Source organism: Thunnus thynnus, chromosome 11 (genome assembly GCF_963924715.1).
Source record: "Thunnus thynnus chromosome 11, fThuThy2.1, whole genome shotgun sequence".
NCBI lineage: Eukaryota > Metazoa > Chordata > Actinopteri > Scombriformes > Scombridae > Thunnus > Thunnus thynnus.
The window spans coordinates 31173336-31190201 of record NC_089527.1 but is presented as its reverse complement, the minus strand read 5'-3'; the positions used below and the strand labels follow the sequence as shown (position 1 = coordinate 31190201).

Sequence of the window (16866 nt, the reverse complement as noted above, 5' to 3'; positions counted from 1 at the left end):
GCATAAATTGAGTTTTTTTAAGTTCGCATTTTTAGTCTGATGTTGTTGATCAGTGCATTCATATGTTTCTTTCTCAGATAGATATATTTTGTGGCTGCAATGTTCATATAACATTGTTTGCTGTTTTTCCAGAGTGCCCTGTTGGATCTGTACATCAAGTCAGTCCTTATGAGCAAGACAAAACCTCAACAGCACATTTTGGACAAAAGCGGCTCCCTGTTGCATCATGTCTCCCAATCCGAATTCAAGGAGCTGCTGCTGCCTACTCTCCAGAAGACAATGCTCCACAGTCCAGAGAATGCCATGCAGAGTTAGATGCCTTTAGTTTCTGAGCAAAATGTTTAATATTCACCTGATTAATGCTCAGGCAGCTCTCACACACCGGCTCTAATCTCTTGTTTTATCTCTTACCAGCCATTTCTTGCCTGCTGTCCACTGTGACTCTGGATCTCAGTCAGTATGCCATGGATATCGGATAGGCCAAGTAAGACTTTAATGCATGCTAATTTCCACATAGAAAATAACAATGAATGAGAAGCTCTACTCAATGTAGCACATTTCTCTGTCTTGGTGAGGTTGTTTTGGTCCCCACCTGAGTATGATTGCTGTGCTCGGATCTGCCTAAACGAACCATAGCGGGGGGGAAACAGAGATGTCAGATTCAACCAAACTAAAACATGCAGGTTTGAAAACGGCCTTAAGTTAACTCTGGTTAACTCTTTGTCTTTCTGTCTGCCTTTAGGTCTGTTCATGTCAACTCTCACCATCCTCATCCTAATTATTAATTTCCAGATCGACACCTTCTGGACTCAGGGAGTTCCCTGGTCCAAGGAGTGTCTGCCCATCTATGTGCAATTCCTGGTCAAGTTCTTCATCATCGGTGTGACTGTGCTGGTGGTAGCCGTGCCTGAAGGTCTCCTTCTGGCTGTCACCATCTCCCTGGCCTATTCAGTCAAGGTCTGTTTGTATATAGTATTATACAGCTTGTCAGCCTGAACACATACAGCCAAATCATGTTCTTTTCCTTACCCTGATAAAAAAGTCTTATTGACATTAAAATCTGTTTTCAAGAGTGACCTGGTCGAGGGGACAGCATAAAAAACACAAGCCTAGGATAATCGTGTATGTGCGAAATTAAGGCCAGTTTATTACAGGGATTTTAAGTGGTAGTGTCTGCAAGGTGAATTCCTGGATATTAAATGTTCAACTGCAATTTTCTGTAGTGGTCCCAGTAATATTTGTTGTTGAAGTGTACTGAAGTAGCATACCACATGACATGTTTAAGTAACAGGTTGATTTAAAAAAATGTTATAAATGCAGAACAATACTGTCTACTCATATTTTAAGATATTTGATTTGAAAGTGAACTTATTTTAATTGTAATTATAACTAATTAAAACTAACTTAAATTCATCAACAGTGATCAGCTTCTGTACATTCCCAGGAGGAAGGTGCAGTTATGTTACCAGCAGCAGGTAAAACAGTAGATGTTTTAAGAGAGCTGGATACTGAATCAGACTCTACACCATAGTTGCTGAACTGATCCTAAAGTATACTGATTCAAATTTCTTAATTTATCAGAAATTCGGTTTTACAAAAATCAACCTGTACTTTTTTTTTATCCATATGATTTCATAATTGAATTTTCCTAAAAATTCTCATTAGTCTAGCGTAATTGAAACTGACATAGTTATCTGTCTAATACCATGTGTCTATTCTCATGTCATATTAATAAATTTTGTACCACACACCGGTTGTACAGTTTTCACAATATTTATTGACCCCTTGGTTGGAGCAGTAAGAACCTCAAGATGAACTTATGTCCCATTTGACCCCCTCCCAGACAATCTTGGAGCATTACTGTTCATTCTATGGACTGTCATTAGTAAGTTTAGGGGAAATCACCTCCGGTAATGTTGCTCTACTCATTTGTCAGAAAATGATGAAGGACAACAACCTAGTCCGCCACCTAGACGCCTGTGAGACGATGGTCAACGCCACGACAATCTGCTCCGACAAGACGGGCACGCTAACCATGAACCGCATGACAGTGGTGCAAACCTACATGGGAAGATGCTACAACAAGACGGTGCCAAAGCCAGACCTGATCTCCGCCAAGATCCTGGACCTGCTCGTCCTGGGCATTGGGGTCAACTGCGCCTACACCTCCAAGATTATGGTGAGCTGTAAAAATAGCTGTCCATTCAGAAAGCTTTGTGAGTTAAGCATTTGGCCTTTGAGAGCTGGTTGGTTTGGAGAGGTCTCATCTGATCACTGCCTCCTTGACCCACGTCAGAGATCACAGCACAGTGAAGACAGTCTCCACTACAAGAGTTAACAAGCACCAACAAGTGTTGTAACAAGTTTCTTGTCAGTCAGTTCACTGTAACTGTAACTAATATCTATTTTCAGTATCGATTAGTCTACATTTATTTTCTTGATTAATTGATTAGTCTAGTATAGAGGGTCGTCTAATGAATCTAAGGGGTCATGAGATGATTACTGCTACACAATTTTTCCCTCAGCATGTTTTTTTTCTTTTTAATGTGTGATACTGCAGGGTTTTATCTCCTCAGGAAATTAAACAATGTGAGAATTAACATCAGTCTTTGCTTCACCTGCTCACAACCTGTGACAAGGGGTTTCCAACAGACATAGTCTGGCTATAAATGATCACTAGCTGAAAAGGTTGGGAACTAGTGGTCTATAAAATGATCAAAGACAGTGATAAATGTTGAAAGTCTTGTGATTAAATGTTTTGTTTTATCTGAGCAACAATTCAAAACCCAAAGATATTCAGTTTATTGTCACATAAGACAAAAAGTGGCAAATCCTCACAACTGAGAACCTGGAACCAGACAATGTTTGGTATTTTTATTTGATAAAAGCTTAAACTATTATCAAAACAGTTGCAGATCATCTTTTCTGTCAGTTGACTAGGTTTTGGACCAGTTGTTTTAGCTCTACTCCAAAGTATTCTCAGCAGGTGTTCAGACTGAAAACAGACCTGCATTAAAAAGACATTGTCTTTGTTTTTATGGTTGTGAAATTCTGTAAAGACTGCAACATACCATCTTTATTTGTCTAACTCATCTTACTAAAGCCTCATATTAACTTTAGAATACATTTTTTACAGAATGATGGAAGTGAACTTTGTTCTCCATCTCATGCATTGAATCTCTTCACAGCCCATACGGACAGGAAGAATGATTACAGTGACTAAAGTAAAAACTGTGTCAGCGTGTATATATGGACATGTGATTATTGTATTAAGATAGATTAGAAAAAATGTGAACCTTTACTTTAAACACTAAACTAATGTCACTTGTTTTGTTTTGTTGTTTTATTTGTTGAAAGTTGTCTCACAGCTGCTGTGTTGCTGCAGTTGTGAGTTTAATTCCCACACCTTCTGCTTCCTTCAGCCTCCAGAGAAGGAGGGCGGGTTGCCTCGCCAGGTGGGAAACAAGACTGAACGTGCCTTACTAGGACTCACCCTTGACCTGCATAAAGACTACCAGACTGTCCACAACAAGATCCCCGAGGAGAAACTGTTCAAGGTGTACACCTTTAACTCAGTAAGGAAGTCCATGAGCACTGTGCTGAAGAACCACGACGGCAGCTACTGAATGTTCAGCAAAAGGGCCTCTGAGATCCTGCTTGGGAAGTAGGTTTACTGCTGCTGATTACACATCTCTGTGCTCAGTCAGATGATGATTACATGACCCTGTCATGTGGTTCCAGGTGCAGTAAGATCCTGACAGCCAGCGGTGAGGCCAGAGCCTTCAAACCTCAGGACAGAGACATTTTGGTGAAGAACGTGATCAAGTCTATGGCGTCAGAGGGCCTGAGAACCATCTGCCTTGCCTACAGAGACTTCCCAGCCAATCACAGTACAACACAGCTGCAGGTTGTCTCCCTCTAACTGCCCCAGTTAATCATAGAACATCTGAGAAGGAGCTCCGTCAAACACTGTGGTCCATTTTTATTTTAAGACTCGTTTACGTAAATGTTTCTACATGTAACATCAACTCCTAAATGTGTGAAATGAATTAAGGGCTGACAGCAATCCACCTGGTAATCATGACCTGTATTTATCAAGCTTCTCAAAGGATATCCATCTGACTCTGATCGGTGCTGATATTCAGGGGCTGCAGGGACATTTTGTGAGAGAAGAGATGTTTTGAGAATGCTTGATTTATTTAATGTTTATTTGTATAGGGACAAGTATATACCATAAACTTAACACAGCATTTATAGCCTAAGCTAGTTTGCAATGCCGTCCCTAGATGGGCTTTTAAAATATATAAAACTCAACAGTAAAATACATACAGTATGAAACTGCACAAGACTCAACAATATATACACATACATTTAAGTACAAAACACAAAACTCCACAATACATATGCATACATTACAGCAAAAAAAACTCAACAACAAAGTACATACAAAGCAACACAAACAACTGACAAACAAACATACCATAAGGACGTGAGGCTTATTGAAAAATGAATAGTTTTTACCGACCTAGTGATTGATTACAAAAGAGACCATATGCTAATAAACTTGCCTTGTGACAGTGTCACAGTGCTGATACAGCTCCTGAGATAATGTGCAGAGTGAAGTTAATCTGGAAAAACAAACTGCAGCCCACAGAGGGCCTGTGACATCATCACTGCCTGAGCAGTAATGTGTATTACATGCAAGATGCTGCACTGTTACAGGTTTTAAAACGATGTGACTGGACAGAACTGACATGAGATCATATTTTTACATATATAAAATTGATCATAGCCATGAGTTGATCACCTTTATTATCTTTTTATACACATAAAATTTTAGCTGTTTCCTGCATTTCAGATTTTCGCACAAGGGTAATAAATCAAACCATGTGTCAGAAAACTACAAGACATTATTTCAACTTTACAGCTGGGACTGTGGCAACTTAGACATGTGACTCTGCTGACAGTCAATGTAACTTTCAGCACAATTCTTAGACACTTGATAAAAACAGTCCTTTCAATTAGGGCAAGCTTTTAAAAATATGTTTAAGAATATCTTGACAGCCATCGGGCTGAATGCAGCATCTCACAGCTACCAAGAACAGTCCACTAATCCTACAGATGTCTCACAGGCAACATTAAACCCCCAAGAGCCAACATTTCAGCAGCAATGTTACTTTCTAGAATATAAACAGCTACAACATACCTCCATAGATTTCACCACAAGATGAAGCTGTTTATTAACTTCCATCAACACAAAGATGGACTTTCTGTCCATTAAAACGTCCAAACTGAACTCCTGCTGCGTGTGAAGCTGCTGCCATCAGTTTTTGTCAGTTTTTACATATGTTATTCACTATCTACCTGTTTTTTCTTCTGTTCTTATCAGGTACCAGAAGCCATCAGAAAGTGCCAGCGGGCCAGGGTCACTGTCCACATGGTGACCGGAGACAACATCATCACTGCCCGTGTCATTGCCTCCAAATGTGGCATCCTGCAACCTGGAGATGACTTCCTGTGTCTGGAGGGCAAAGAGTTTAACCAGCGGATTTGCAACGAGCTGGGAAAGGTCAGGCAATCACAGACTGGGCTTAAAGACAGCAGTTTTTGCCCTAAACTTGACCATAAATCTGTTCTCTGTCAATCTAACACTCTAGATTTAATGACTCCATGACCTCTCTTCTAGCACCACCCTCTGGTCAACTTTATATTTTTAGCTCCATTACTTGCAATGAAAAATCATCAGAATATTGTTTGTTCATATTGTGGCTGTAATGAACACTGAAGCCTCTAGAGGCAGTGTGTTTTTGTTTGGTAGCTCTTCAATCAAAGAGACTGAATTTCTTTCTCAGACTTGTTTTGAAGAGGCAAGTTGCCTTAAGAAGTACAACAATACGAATGAGAGAAAAAGTCTGAAAAATAGCTAATTTTGTGTGGCAGACTATGTTTTTTATTAATGTCCTGCCCAGACATTTTCTGCCACCAGTTTGATTCATCTCCTGACCCCTTCTGAGGATCCAGAGGTTGGGACCCACCTCTGCTTTAGGGATACTAGCAGCACTCTTTAACAGCACTTGATATTTATATCTTTTCTCTTTTTATGCAGATTGAGCAGGAACGTATTGATAAGATTTGGCCAAAGCTGAGAGTACTTGCCTGATCTTCTCCAACAGATAAACACACTGTGGTTAAAGGTGTGACACACTTTAACCAGGTCAAAGAGGGAGGGAGGGGGGAGTCAGACAGTGAAACAACCAAGGCAAAGACAAATGGCTACTAATGATTTTCACTCACACACTGTGCAGACCTGCCAACCTGTGTGCATTTTGCGTAGCAGGTGGGCATTTTGACATCAAAGTACGCTGGTACGATTTGTCACTCTAAAGTACGCAAAAAGCTGGTGACGCCTGTGAGCTCAATTCATACATCCATGGCTCAATTGTGCACGTGCAGTACTCAAGTCTAACAGCAAGAGGCAGCAGCTTGTAGCCTGCCGAAATGCAATAGAAGAAGAAGAGTTTGACCAATCATAGCACCGGATTCATTCCCCCAGCCTTCATCCAAATATCAAGCGGGGATGATCATAATTGACAAATTCGTAATGTCATTTCAAGAGACCGCAAATTGACAGCATCATGACACTGATTTTATCCCTCTCGATCCCCCTTTTCACTCCAGCTGGCTATTTCCTCAAGTGATGACACTACTTTTAACTCCTTTGTAAATGTAAACAAACTGGGGTGGATGTGGAAAGTTGAACTTATGAATTGAGTTAAGTTAACGCAGACCTCCTAACTTTGGGAAAATATTTAACGTTAATAACGTTAGCCTAATGTTATGTAATTTGGAAGCTAGCTTGCTTGTTCACCAGGCATGTCAGGTGGCAAAGTAACGTTAGGATATATTGTCCGTTTGTCTCAAATTGTAAAAGGTGACTTTTCATAGTGTTTATTCATAATTATTGTTGCAGCCAAACCCATAACCGTAATGAGAGGAGCAGTGGCACGATGGAAAAAAGTGAGTTAATGTGCCAATAACGTTACCTAGAAAGTTACCAGGAGGCATGTGTGCGCATGTGTGTGTAAAAGGCAGAATGGGCCTGTGGCCTGCTAGGTGTGTGTGTGTGTGTGTGTTGGCATTGTAGTCTGTAACTTTGCCTACTCCAGGAAAATGTAAAGGAAACAACTTCTCACTGCAAATTAAGTAGCCTACAATATGTAAGGAGGGATGTGATTACTTCTACAGTTTCAACAGTCATGTTCATATTCAGCCTGTATTGTCATTAGGTCATCACAGCATTAAGTAATAGCCTTCCTATATTGAGAACTGTTGTATTAACCAGCTCTAAAATATTGATTTAATCATAGCCACAAAAGAAATAGACTCAAATAATTGATAAATAATACAAACGCATTCTGCCAGTAGAAATGGCTCCTGTGCCTCTGAGTAGGACACAGTGCACAGTATAAATACAGAATGCAGGTTTTTATTCATGTGCAGGTGTTTGTTAAACAGGTAACAGGCTGCACAGAGAATACACTGCTGCTCTGGCAGCGATAACTGAGCCTTTTTTATTATTATCACAGTGCACATGTGTGTAGACACAAACTCCATGCAATCACACACTTTTTGAGAGCAAAACAGTAAACATAACAAAATTCTTTCAAAATTCACTTACCGCTCACTTGCCTTTCATTACCATTCATCTGGCTGACAGACACATTTCACACACATTTCAGTAAACACACAGGCTCCTCCTATTAGTCGCTGTCATACACATAAAGATCCCACTGTCATCCACTGCCATTCAGTGTGGAAAAGACACATGTCATATACGACGGATGGAGTCATACTATCAGCCATATGTAATCTGCCTTCTATATTATTCCTCATCATCCCTATACAATGCCTTGAAATACTTGTAATCTCTGCTATTTTTACTCCATCCCTATGTGTTGGCATTAGAATTATTTGTGCACAATGCTCCGTTCAATTTATTGTGCAAAATATGTAATCTGCCTCGAATTAGTCCTTTTTCTTCTTCCACAGTCTGTCTGAAAGAAATAAGAAAGTGCAGCTCTCTTTCCCAGACACCTGTGAGCACTACTGGAGCAGCAGCGCCCTCCGTTGATGACAGATGAGAAGAAAAAGCTTACAGCACCTGGTATTCCCAGGCGGTCTCCCATCCAAGTACTAACCAGGCCCGACCCTGCTTAGCTTCCGAGATCAGACGAGATCGGGCGTGTTCAGGGTGGTATGGCCGTAAGCGAGAAAAGAGGCAGCAAACAGCCTATTTAAAGATGTGCGCAGGCTCTTCCTATTCGTCGCTGTCATACAGATAAAGATCATCCACTGCCATTCAGTGTGGAAAACACACACGTCATATATGACGGATAGAGTCATACTATCAGCCATATTCAATCTGCCTTCTATATTATTCCTCATCATCCCTATACAATGCCTTGAAATACTTCTTATCTCTGCTATATTTACTCTATCCCTATGTGATCGCATTAGAATTATTTGTACACAATGCTCCATTCAATTTATTCTGCAAAATACAGCATTTTACATGAAAACATATTCATAATATACCGTGTCTACTGCTGTGATACGGAATATCACAAATCTACACAATTGTTGGTGGACTTTTTTCTTTGTTTTCTGGTGTTCTGGGTTTTGGTTTTGTTTTTTTCCAAATTCTTTGTATGTGATTTGTAATGAACCCGATAAATATATGTTTTCATTCCTTAGTCGTTAATATAGGTCAGTTCATACATCTGCTTTGCTTCTTACCTTTAAGTCCTTTTTAGCTACTAATGTTCACTGTCACTGCCAAAAAGTCCCGTTACATCCACAGTGTTTCAATGTGCCAAGAAAAAATACAACATGAACAAATGGTTTGGGGATCTCTTATATTGGCCCTTCATGACTCCAAGGAATAGTTCGTAAACAGAGAAAAGTTGTTGTCAGAAGTGGGATTCGAACCCACGCCTCCATTCGGAGACCAGAAGTCCCGTTCTTCGGAAGGTTTGTCACCTTGAGTCTGGCGCCTTAGACCGCTCGGCCATCCTGACAACTGTGCTCTGCTGATAGCGAGAACGCTGTTTGATTACTGCTAACCAATGTCACCGCTCCCCGCTTCATGATGACTGTACGTAACAAGATAACAAAAAAGTTTTTACGATATAAAATGAGATACAGCCTTATTTAAACGTAGGACGTTTAGGTTGAATGTGAGTTCTCTAGTCACACTTTAAGCGATAAAGTAGACTATTTTAAAATTAATGTTTAACGTGTTTCAGACGACTCTGCCCGTTTAGTTTAGCCGCATCTAATAATATCAAATTCTGGCCAGTTAACGTTACTTGGTCATAAGATCGATTCACCATCACAGTCCTTTATGAAGAAGAAAAAGGACAGACACATGAAGTCCCAACACAATATGTAGAAGGATCTTTGAATAGGCTGTCTACTGTTTTCTAACCGTTTACGGCCATACCACCCTGAACACGCCCGATCTCCTCTTCCTCTCCTTTCGGAAAATAAGCAGGGTCGGGCCTGCTTAGTACTTGGATTGGAGAACGCGTGGGAATACTAGGTGCTGTAAGCTTTTTCTTCTCAAATGTCATCAACAGAGGGCGATGCTGCTCCATTGGTGCACACAGGGCTTTGGAAATGCAAGTGTTTGTAGTCAGAGTTCTGCTCACAATGGGTAGGCTGATAAAATGTCCCTGAGGAGGCGACGAAACATCACTTTTTTTGCAGTATAGAACTGAATCCACAGGTCAATGAATTGGTTCCACAAAGCAGACCAGCCATTTACTATCTTCTATCTATATTGATGTAATATCTAATGTTGTAATATTGTGATAGATGTTCAGAAAATACACACACACATACACACACACACAGAAAGATACATAGATAGATAGACAGATAGATAGCTAGATAGACAGATGGATGGATAAGTTGGAGATAAATAACTGGTCATTAGAAGATTCACAATATATTCAAATCACATTAATTATTATTTTGTGTGTCAGTGGGTGTTATACTTAATCTACACGGTTGCAAAAGGTTATTGTCAGAAGTGGGATTCGAACCCACGCCTCCATTCGGAGACCAGAAGTCCCGTTTCACAGGAAGGAGTAACCTTGAGTCTGGCGCCTTAGACCACTCGGCCATCCTGACAACTGCGAGTTTCCCGCCGAAACAAATGTATTAATACTGACTACTTGATCAATGTTAGATGTCATTTTTCTTTTTTCGTTTTTTGATATGTTTTTCCCAAACTAAAATCATAAGTTAAAAGCAAAGAGTGGTTTACTGTGTTATTTATTCGTGTCCACGATGATAAACATAGTCCACCAGGGGCGCTACAATGTTATTAAAATGTAGCTACTTCCGGTGGTCATACACGTGACTCCCCGCTTACCTTACTACATAACCACCACTGGTCTCTCTTATGAAACATGTTACACTGCGTTCAATAGGATAACCTCTTCAGGCAAGCCGAGAAGGTGCTTTTTTTGTTAAAAATGTCTATTTACAGGAATGCCGTTTGGTTTGTGAAAGGACTCCAAGAATATACAAAGTAAGTGGAGAAATTATCATTTCTACTGAGAGCTTCTATTGTAAAGTCTAGTAGTTTTTATGTTTTACCTAATCCTCCTTAGTTGGTACCTCCCTTCAGACAGGATTCTCAAGCTTTAGTCACATATGTTGTTTTGTAAGTGATAGTATGTTGCTGGTATATGGCCCTATGTATGTTACAGGTAGTGGTAATTAGCAGTAGTTACACAATACTCAGTATAAGGGCTGTAACTATAGTCTATAAGATATTAAACAATAGTAAACCGCCTCTTACACTTTCCCAGAACTCACTTTAACCGACCAACAGTCCAAATCCACAGATTCAAAACAGAGCAGGGGTTAAAAGTCCCCTCTGAGAAGCTGGAGTCATTTTTGCTTGATTTTGCCATTTTATCTCTTCACTGATGAGATTTTTAGTCTTGAGGAGGTACTAGCTTTTTTTGAATGAAATACTTGTGAAACGCTAGGTAATGGTGATATGATACTATCACTAAATGTTGCCTGCAAGTAATCTGTGATAATTTTTCCTCACAGAGTAAAATATGCTTCTAATAAATAAAATATATCTACATGTAAGATGACTCAATCATAGACTGTCACTAAATTATGGCCTAAACAGCTTTCAGGTTCACACAGTCTTATAAACAGATTTATTTTTTATTTGCACAGTAAGAATGAAATACATAAGACATGAAAGGTGCTGGTGAGATTAAGGAACCCAAATGGACTTAGGATCATCTCATCAGAAGTACTAAAACACAGACACAGAAATAGGAACACATGTAAACTAACAGAAAGCAGACCAGAAGGTGTGGTGATATTGGTGCCAATACGTACTTACTATACTGCACTTTGCTCCTATCAGGTGCGGCTATGAAGCTGCAGCGAAGCATTTTGCTCCAGCAGACCTGGATGTGAACCTGAGTGGGAGGTCCTTCGTGATAACAGGTGCCAACAGCGGGATAGGGAAAGCCACAGCGCAGGAAATAGCTAACAGAGGTGAGTGTTAGAGTGTCATCAGCAGCAGACAGTTCTGCATTTTTCTTTTTCTTCTCTGCTTGTGGGAGACAATACAGTGATGACAGAGGGAGTGACTGTTGGTTTTGGATGGATTGAAGTTATTCTCCTTGTTTATAAAGAACCACAAGACATACATTTGTTTCCATGGTATATTATGTGTCATGTGTGTTATGCATATCCTGAGGATCTGAGAGTAGCTGAAAGTGTTAATAGATGTAACATTTCTGGCCTGATTTTTGAATAGAAGATTTTATAGCTATTATTTGAATTGTTAAAATCGCTCTATACTTTTCTTTTTTGATTGTTTTTGTCATTTATCTACTAACCGCTTTCATATCTAATTTATTTTATATTGCTACGTTTTACTCTCTTGTGTGAACGAGTCTCCCATTGTTTCACTGTTTATATTCCTACTGTGTTATTAGTCCTATTACTTTGTCAGATTCCTGTAAGTTTGATTGACTGATTGACACATCAACAATATAGCCTGATTCTGACTGTGATCCAAGTCACTGCAGGTGTGTCCAATGACATGTTTTTATTTGCAGGGGGAACTGTTCACATGGTGTGTCGAAACAAGGGGCGAGCAGAAGCAGCCAAAGATGAAATTGTAGAACGGAGTAAAAATGAGGTGAGACATCGATTGCGTGTCTGTCTATCTATCTGCTTTCCACTGTGACTTTCCTTATGTGAATGGAGGGTCTAACAGTATGTCCACAAGAGGGCTCACACTTACAAAAACATCTTTTTCTTTCTGTTTTGGCCCTCAAGCACCACTGAACAGGCTTTAATAAAGTAGATAAGTCAGAGCAGATAAATCTTCAAATGCTGGCAGCACATTTTAGTGTGGATGAGAAAAACAGAGCTTTTGTAAGACAATGACATAAGCCAGATGGGGAGTGTGGCAGTAAATTTAAAAGACTTTCTGTTGAGTCCAACCCTCTATAAATGTCATTATAGAATGACTGTAAATGACCAACTTTTAATTCAGATTGAAATGGAGACCGACTGTTAGGTATTACTGCTATCATTGCACCGTATATGTTGGCAGATATGTGAAAAGAAATTGCTTTACTGAAAATAAGTTTTGAGTTCATTGGGATTGGTTATTTGAAAATGATTCTCTGCAGGGGCAACGTTTATGTTTTTCTGGTCACTGAGTGAAATGATGTTTAATTCTGACAGAGTTAAAGATCATTTTTTGCTTTATTCACTCGTGGTGTCTCTACTTACTGGTCTGATTCCTCTTGTCTAATCTTTATTTCAAGTCAGAAATAGTACAATTATCCTGCATGAGCCAAAAAAGTTAAAGATAAATATCAGGATAGTCCGAACAAAGACAGACGGGAAAAATATTTCATTGATTTTGTTATATGTAATAATGTAATGGTGTTGAGTACACTAACTTTAACTCTGAAAACATATTATTTAATAGAGAGAAAACCAAAAAAATGGTATAAAAAATCCAGGTCCAGGTACTCAAGGTAGGTTTGAAAAATAAAAGGCCTTTATTTCAGTGGGCTAGAATCATTAAAAAATAACAAACAACAAAACAACATTTTTTAATGATGCTTCCGTGCCTTTTGAATATTATTTAATGCTGAAACAATTCAACAATTAGTGGACTGACAGACAGTTCAAAATTTTGTTTTAAATGTAAGAATTTGTAATTAAAATAATTGGTCATCAAGCAAAAAATGCCAAACATTGTCTGTTTCCTGTTTCTCAAACATGAGGATTTGCTGCTTTTTTCCTGTTTTTTGAACTTGTGACGGCCATTTTTCAATTTTTCATTTACAAAAATGCATAGTAATAATTTGTTGCAGCCTAAAGTACAAATCAGTTTGAGCATAAACGTCAATCTGACCCAACAGGAGAACTGAGACCCCCTCTGTCGCAATCGGATTTGCATTTGATGTAGCAACAGGTCAAAGTCTAATAAATTGCATATTACTTGTTACAATTTATGCAACAGAAAATGAGTTTAAATTCACAGAACGTCCCACAAGTGTCTTCATCACTGAGACCTCTTTTATCTTCTTTTCTTTCAACAGAAAATAAAATGTCAGTGTTAATGGACAGAGCTCTGACAGTATTTATGTTTGTATTCTGTTTATTCCCAGAACGTCCACATCCATGTGGTTGACATGTCCAGTGCGAGACAGGTGTGGGAATTCGCCCAGAGCTTCTCACAAAGCAACACTGTACATGTGCTGGTAGGTGGCTGTGGGTATATGTTGGTTCATCTGTCACACACACACACACACACACACACACACACAAACACACTGTGTTGTATTGTAATTGCATCACTTGTCATTTTCACCAGATCAACAATGCAGGCTGTATGGTCAACCAGAGAGAGTTAACTGAGGAGGGTTTAGAGAAGAACTTTGCAACAAATACACTCGGTAAGGAAAAGTTTTTTGATACTCATTCGAATTACATACCTGAATTTCTGTAGCCATTCTTTTTTTTTGAGAAATATTAACTTATTAGCTTTTCTACAAACCCAGGTACATACATCCTCACCACAGCTCTGATACCTGCTCTGAAGAAGGCTGAAGACCCGAGAGTGGTGGGTAGAATTTTGACTGAAGACCATGTTTTTTACTGTCACATCTCTGGTTTTACAGGCTGACTCACACTGTGCATGTGAATCTTGCGCTTTCTTAAAAGTACAAATGAATATCTGCCTGCGTCTCCTCCGCAGGTCACCGTGTCGTCAGGCGGCATGCTCACGCAGAAGCTGAACGTAGATGACCTCCAGTTTGAGAAGGGGACGTTTGACGGCACCATGGCCTACGCTCAGAACAAAGTAACAACTCCTGTGCATCCGAGAGCTGCGGAGAAACTATTGTGGCATGTACCAATGTTTGTTCATGTGCTCTGTGTGTTTTCATTCTGACAGAGACAGCAAGTGATTCTGACAGAGAGATGGGCTTCTCAGCACAAAGACATTCACTTCTCCTCCATGCACCCCGGCTGGGCGGACACACCAGGTAAACAAAACATGGTCTCTTAAATCTGACTGCTGTGTCTTCAAGAGTTCAACCGCAGTCTAAACCAGTTCAGTTGTAGCTACACATGTGGTTTAACTGAGGTTTAAGGCCACACAGTGAAATGTGACTGTTTTTGGGCTGCAACAAACAAGCATTTTTTATAAAAGATTAATCCTTTGACTGTCTATTTTTCTTAAATCAATCATTAAGTCTAACAAATGTCAGAAAAAAATGGCCATCACAACTTTCCAGAACCTAAAGGGACGTCTTCAAATTGCTTGTTTTGTCCAACCAATGGTCCAGAACCCAAAGATGTTCGATTTACAATTATGTGAAACAGAGAAAAGTAGCAAATTCTGACATTTGAGAAGCAGGAACTAACAGTAAATCTCTTAATACTCCCTGATTGACACCTACATGTGACAGAAAGATGTTGCTTCTGTAATCTGCAGTCTTGTTTTCCCTCTCTGTAGCCGTCCAGTCCTCCATGCCTTCCTTCCACGCTAAGATGCAGTCCAGGCTGCGGACAGATGTGATGGGGGCCGACACCGTGGTGTGGCTCGCTGTGTCTCCGGCCGCCAGCAAGCAGCCGAGCGGACTCTTCTTCCAGGGTGAGAAACGGAGCTCGTTTTCTCTTCTTAGTACTTAATGAAGCTTGTTCGCTTGTCTCCCTTTTGATAATAGAGGTGGATGTCAAAGCGTAATTCACGGTACAATAATAACGGTCGCTATTACTTTACATTACATTGCAACTTTATGAGGTGAAGTCTGTGTTGTGTGTTTTTCCACTGGCCCCAAGTAGTAAAAATATTTTAATGAAGTAATGAATGCATCTTCAAATATTAGGGTTGCATAGCACGTAAGTCATTTGTAACCTGATGCTTAAAATGTTTTGTTTGAACTGATTCAGATTCACTTGGCAGATAGTGGATTCATTTTCATAAAATTACTATAGAACCACAACCCTAGAGACAGCAATGTTTGTAAGAGTGTGTTAATTTGGGGACTTTGTTCCTGATGAAGACTTGACATTCTCTCTTGGGGTGTGTCAGAAGACATTAACATAATTCAGGAGCTCATATCAAACCACTGAACCAAATGAAGGCCTCCAATAAAAGGAGGAGACTGAGTGTGATGTGATTCAGTAGGAGCTTTTATGATACTAAGACACTTTTTAAATTTCAATTGATCCTGTAAGCAACTCCCTGAATGTCTGCATCATGCATATCACATTTTTTTGTGGTGCAGTGTCTCCTGCTGTCTCATACATTTCCATAAAATTCCTTCCAGATCGCAAAGCAGTGGCGACACATCTACCTTTGGCCTCCTCCAGGTCCACACCTCAGGAGGAAGAGAAGCTCCTGGCAGCACTGGAGGAGTTCACCCTCAAGTTCAAACCTTGATGTTTTTGCTAATGTCTTTTTCACACCAGGCACTCCTCACTAATTGTTATTAATGTTTACATAATCTTGCTTTTGTGTTTTTGTACAGGACTTTTTTTTTTTTTTTTTTTTTTTTACATTTTTGACTGATTACCCCAAAGAAAACAGGCTTTATTTTAGAACAACCTTGAAGTGTGGTAAAATTGTTTTCAGGAAAGAAGAATATTGTATAGTGCTTTTATCAGCGAGGTCAATCAAAAGTGGGCTTCAATATAAATATAACACACGATGCAACTTTGTATATTAATTTCTGTAAAATGTATTAATTTCATTAAACACTTGTGATAAATGTCTGTCTTTTGTCACAAAGTGTACGGTTTGTGTCTTCTGCTACCCAGCCATAAACAACTATTTTGTGTGTAGTCAGAGCAGGTTGTTTGCACCAATTGTCAGTAAAAATGGTATGAAGTAGTTTTGTTTTGGCAGTTTTGGAACTAAAGGACATTTGGCTGCCAGTTTAGAACATTTTGGGCTAAATTCAGTTACTAACTTAGTGTTAATGGATGCTTAACTATAACAAATTGTTTTAATAATGGCTGCTGAAGAGCATAATAGTCAAATTGCATATTTTTTCTTACCTGTAGAAACACTATCTTTGAATATAGGAACAGCAAGAGCTAGACAGAAGTTGTTACAAAAAGAAGAAGCAGAGAAGAAGAACTTGATGGACTTATGAGATTAAATTAAGAATATTACTGAGGAAAATGTACAAATGTGAAAAAGGGGAGAAGATGTCCTTTTGTTACTGAAAAGCAACCATGATAATATTTCTGTTACCACTACACACGAACAGCAGCTCTGAGATT

The 16866-nt window shown here is 39.4% G+C and overlaps 1 protein-coding gene and 3 non-coding genes across 5 annotated transcripts; 1 reads left to right on the top strand and 3 right to left on the bottom strand.

The window, feature by feature from the left end:
• Window positions 1–8149: 8149 nt before the first annotated feature.
• LOC137193317 (5S ribosomal RNA) lies at window positions 8150–8268 on the bottom strand. Its single transcript, XR_010930748.1, has one exon. It is a non-coding gene; the product is annotated as a 5S ribosomal RNA (ribosomal RNA).
• A 699-nt stretch (window positions 8269–8967) lies between these two features.
• Window positions 8968–9077, bottom strand: trnal-caa (transfer RNA leucine (anticodon CAA)). The gene is made up of 2 exons: window positions 9040–9077; window positions 8968–9013 (listed from the first exon to the last, which is right to left on the bottom strand). It is a non-coding gene; the product is annotated as a tRNA-Leu (tRNA).
• A 974-nt stretch (window positions 9078–10051) lies between these two features.
• On the top strand, window positions 10052–16353 carry dhrs12 (dehydrogenase/reductase (SDR family) member 12). Of its 2 annotated transcripts, XM_067604459.1 has the most exons (11): window positions 10052–10221; window positions 10556–10597; window positions 11462–11595; window positions 12165–12247; window positions 13740–13832; window positions 13946–14027; window positions 14133–14194; window positions 14330–14434; window positions 14528–14618; window positions 15092–15229; window positions 15909–16353. In XM_067604459.1, coding segments are annotated over exons 1-11 (945 nt in total). In that variant the 5' UTR covers window positions 10052–10219; the 3' UTR covers window positions 16022–16353. The 2 variants fall into 2 exon arrangements, with proteins under 2 accessions (XP_067460560.1, XP_067460559.1); XM_067604458.1 differs by lacking the exon at window positions 10052–10221 and having other exon boundaries at window positions 10411–10597.
• Window positions 10086–10194, bottom strand: trnal-caa (transfer RNA leucine (anticodon CAA)). The gene is made up of 2 exons: window positions 10157–10194; window positions 10086–10131 (listed from the first exon to the last, which is right to left on the bottom strand). It is a non-coding gene; the product is annotated as a tRNA-Leu (tRNA).
• Window positions 16354–16866: the final 513 nt, after the last annotated feature.

What these genes read in the sequence shown, in the direction of transcription:
- dhrs12 (XM_067604458.1), top strand. Translation starts at nt 10,542, where the DNA reads ATGTCTATTTACAGGAATGCCGTTTGGTTTGTGAAAGGACTCCAAGAA. An exon ending in GCAGGAAATAGCTAACAGAG is followed by an intron (nt 11,596 to 12,164) that starts GTGAGTGTTAGA and finishes TTTTATTTGCAG; the next exon opens with GGGGAACTGTTCACATGGTG. An exon ending in GCAACACTGTACATGTGCTG is followed by an intron (nt 13,833 to 13,945) that starts GTAGGTGGCTGT and finishes CATTTTCACCAG; the next exon opens with ATCAACAATGCAGGCTGTAT.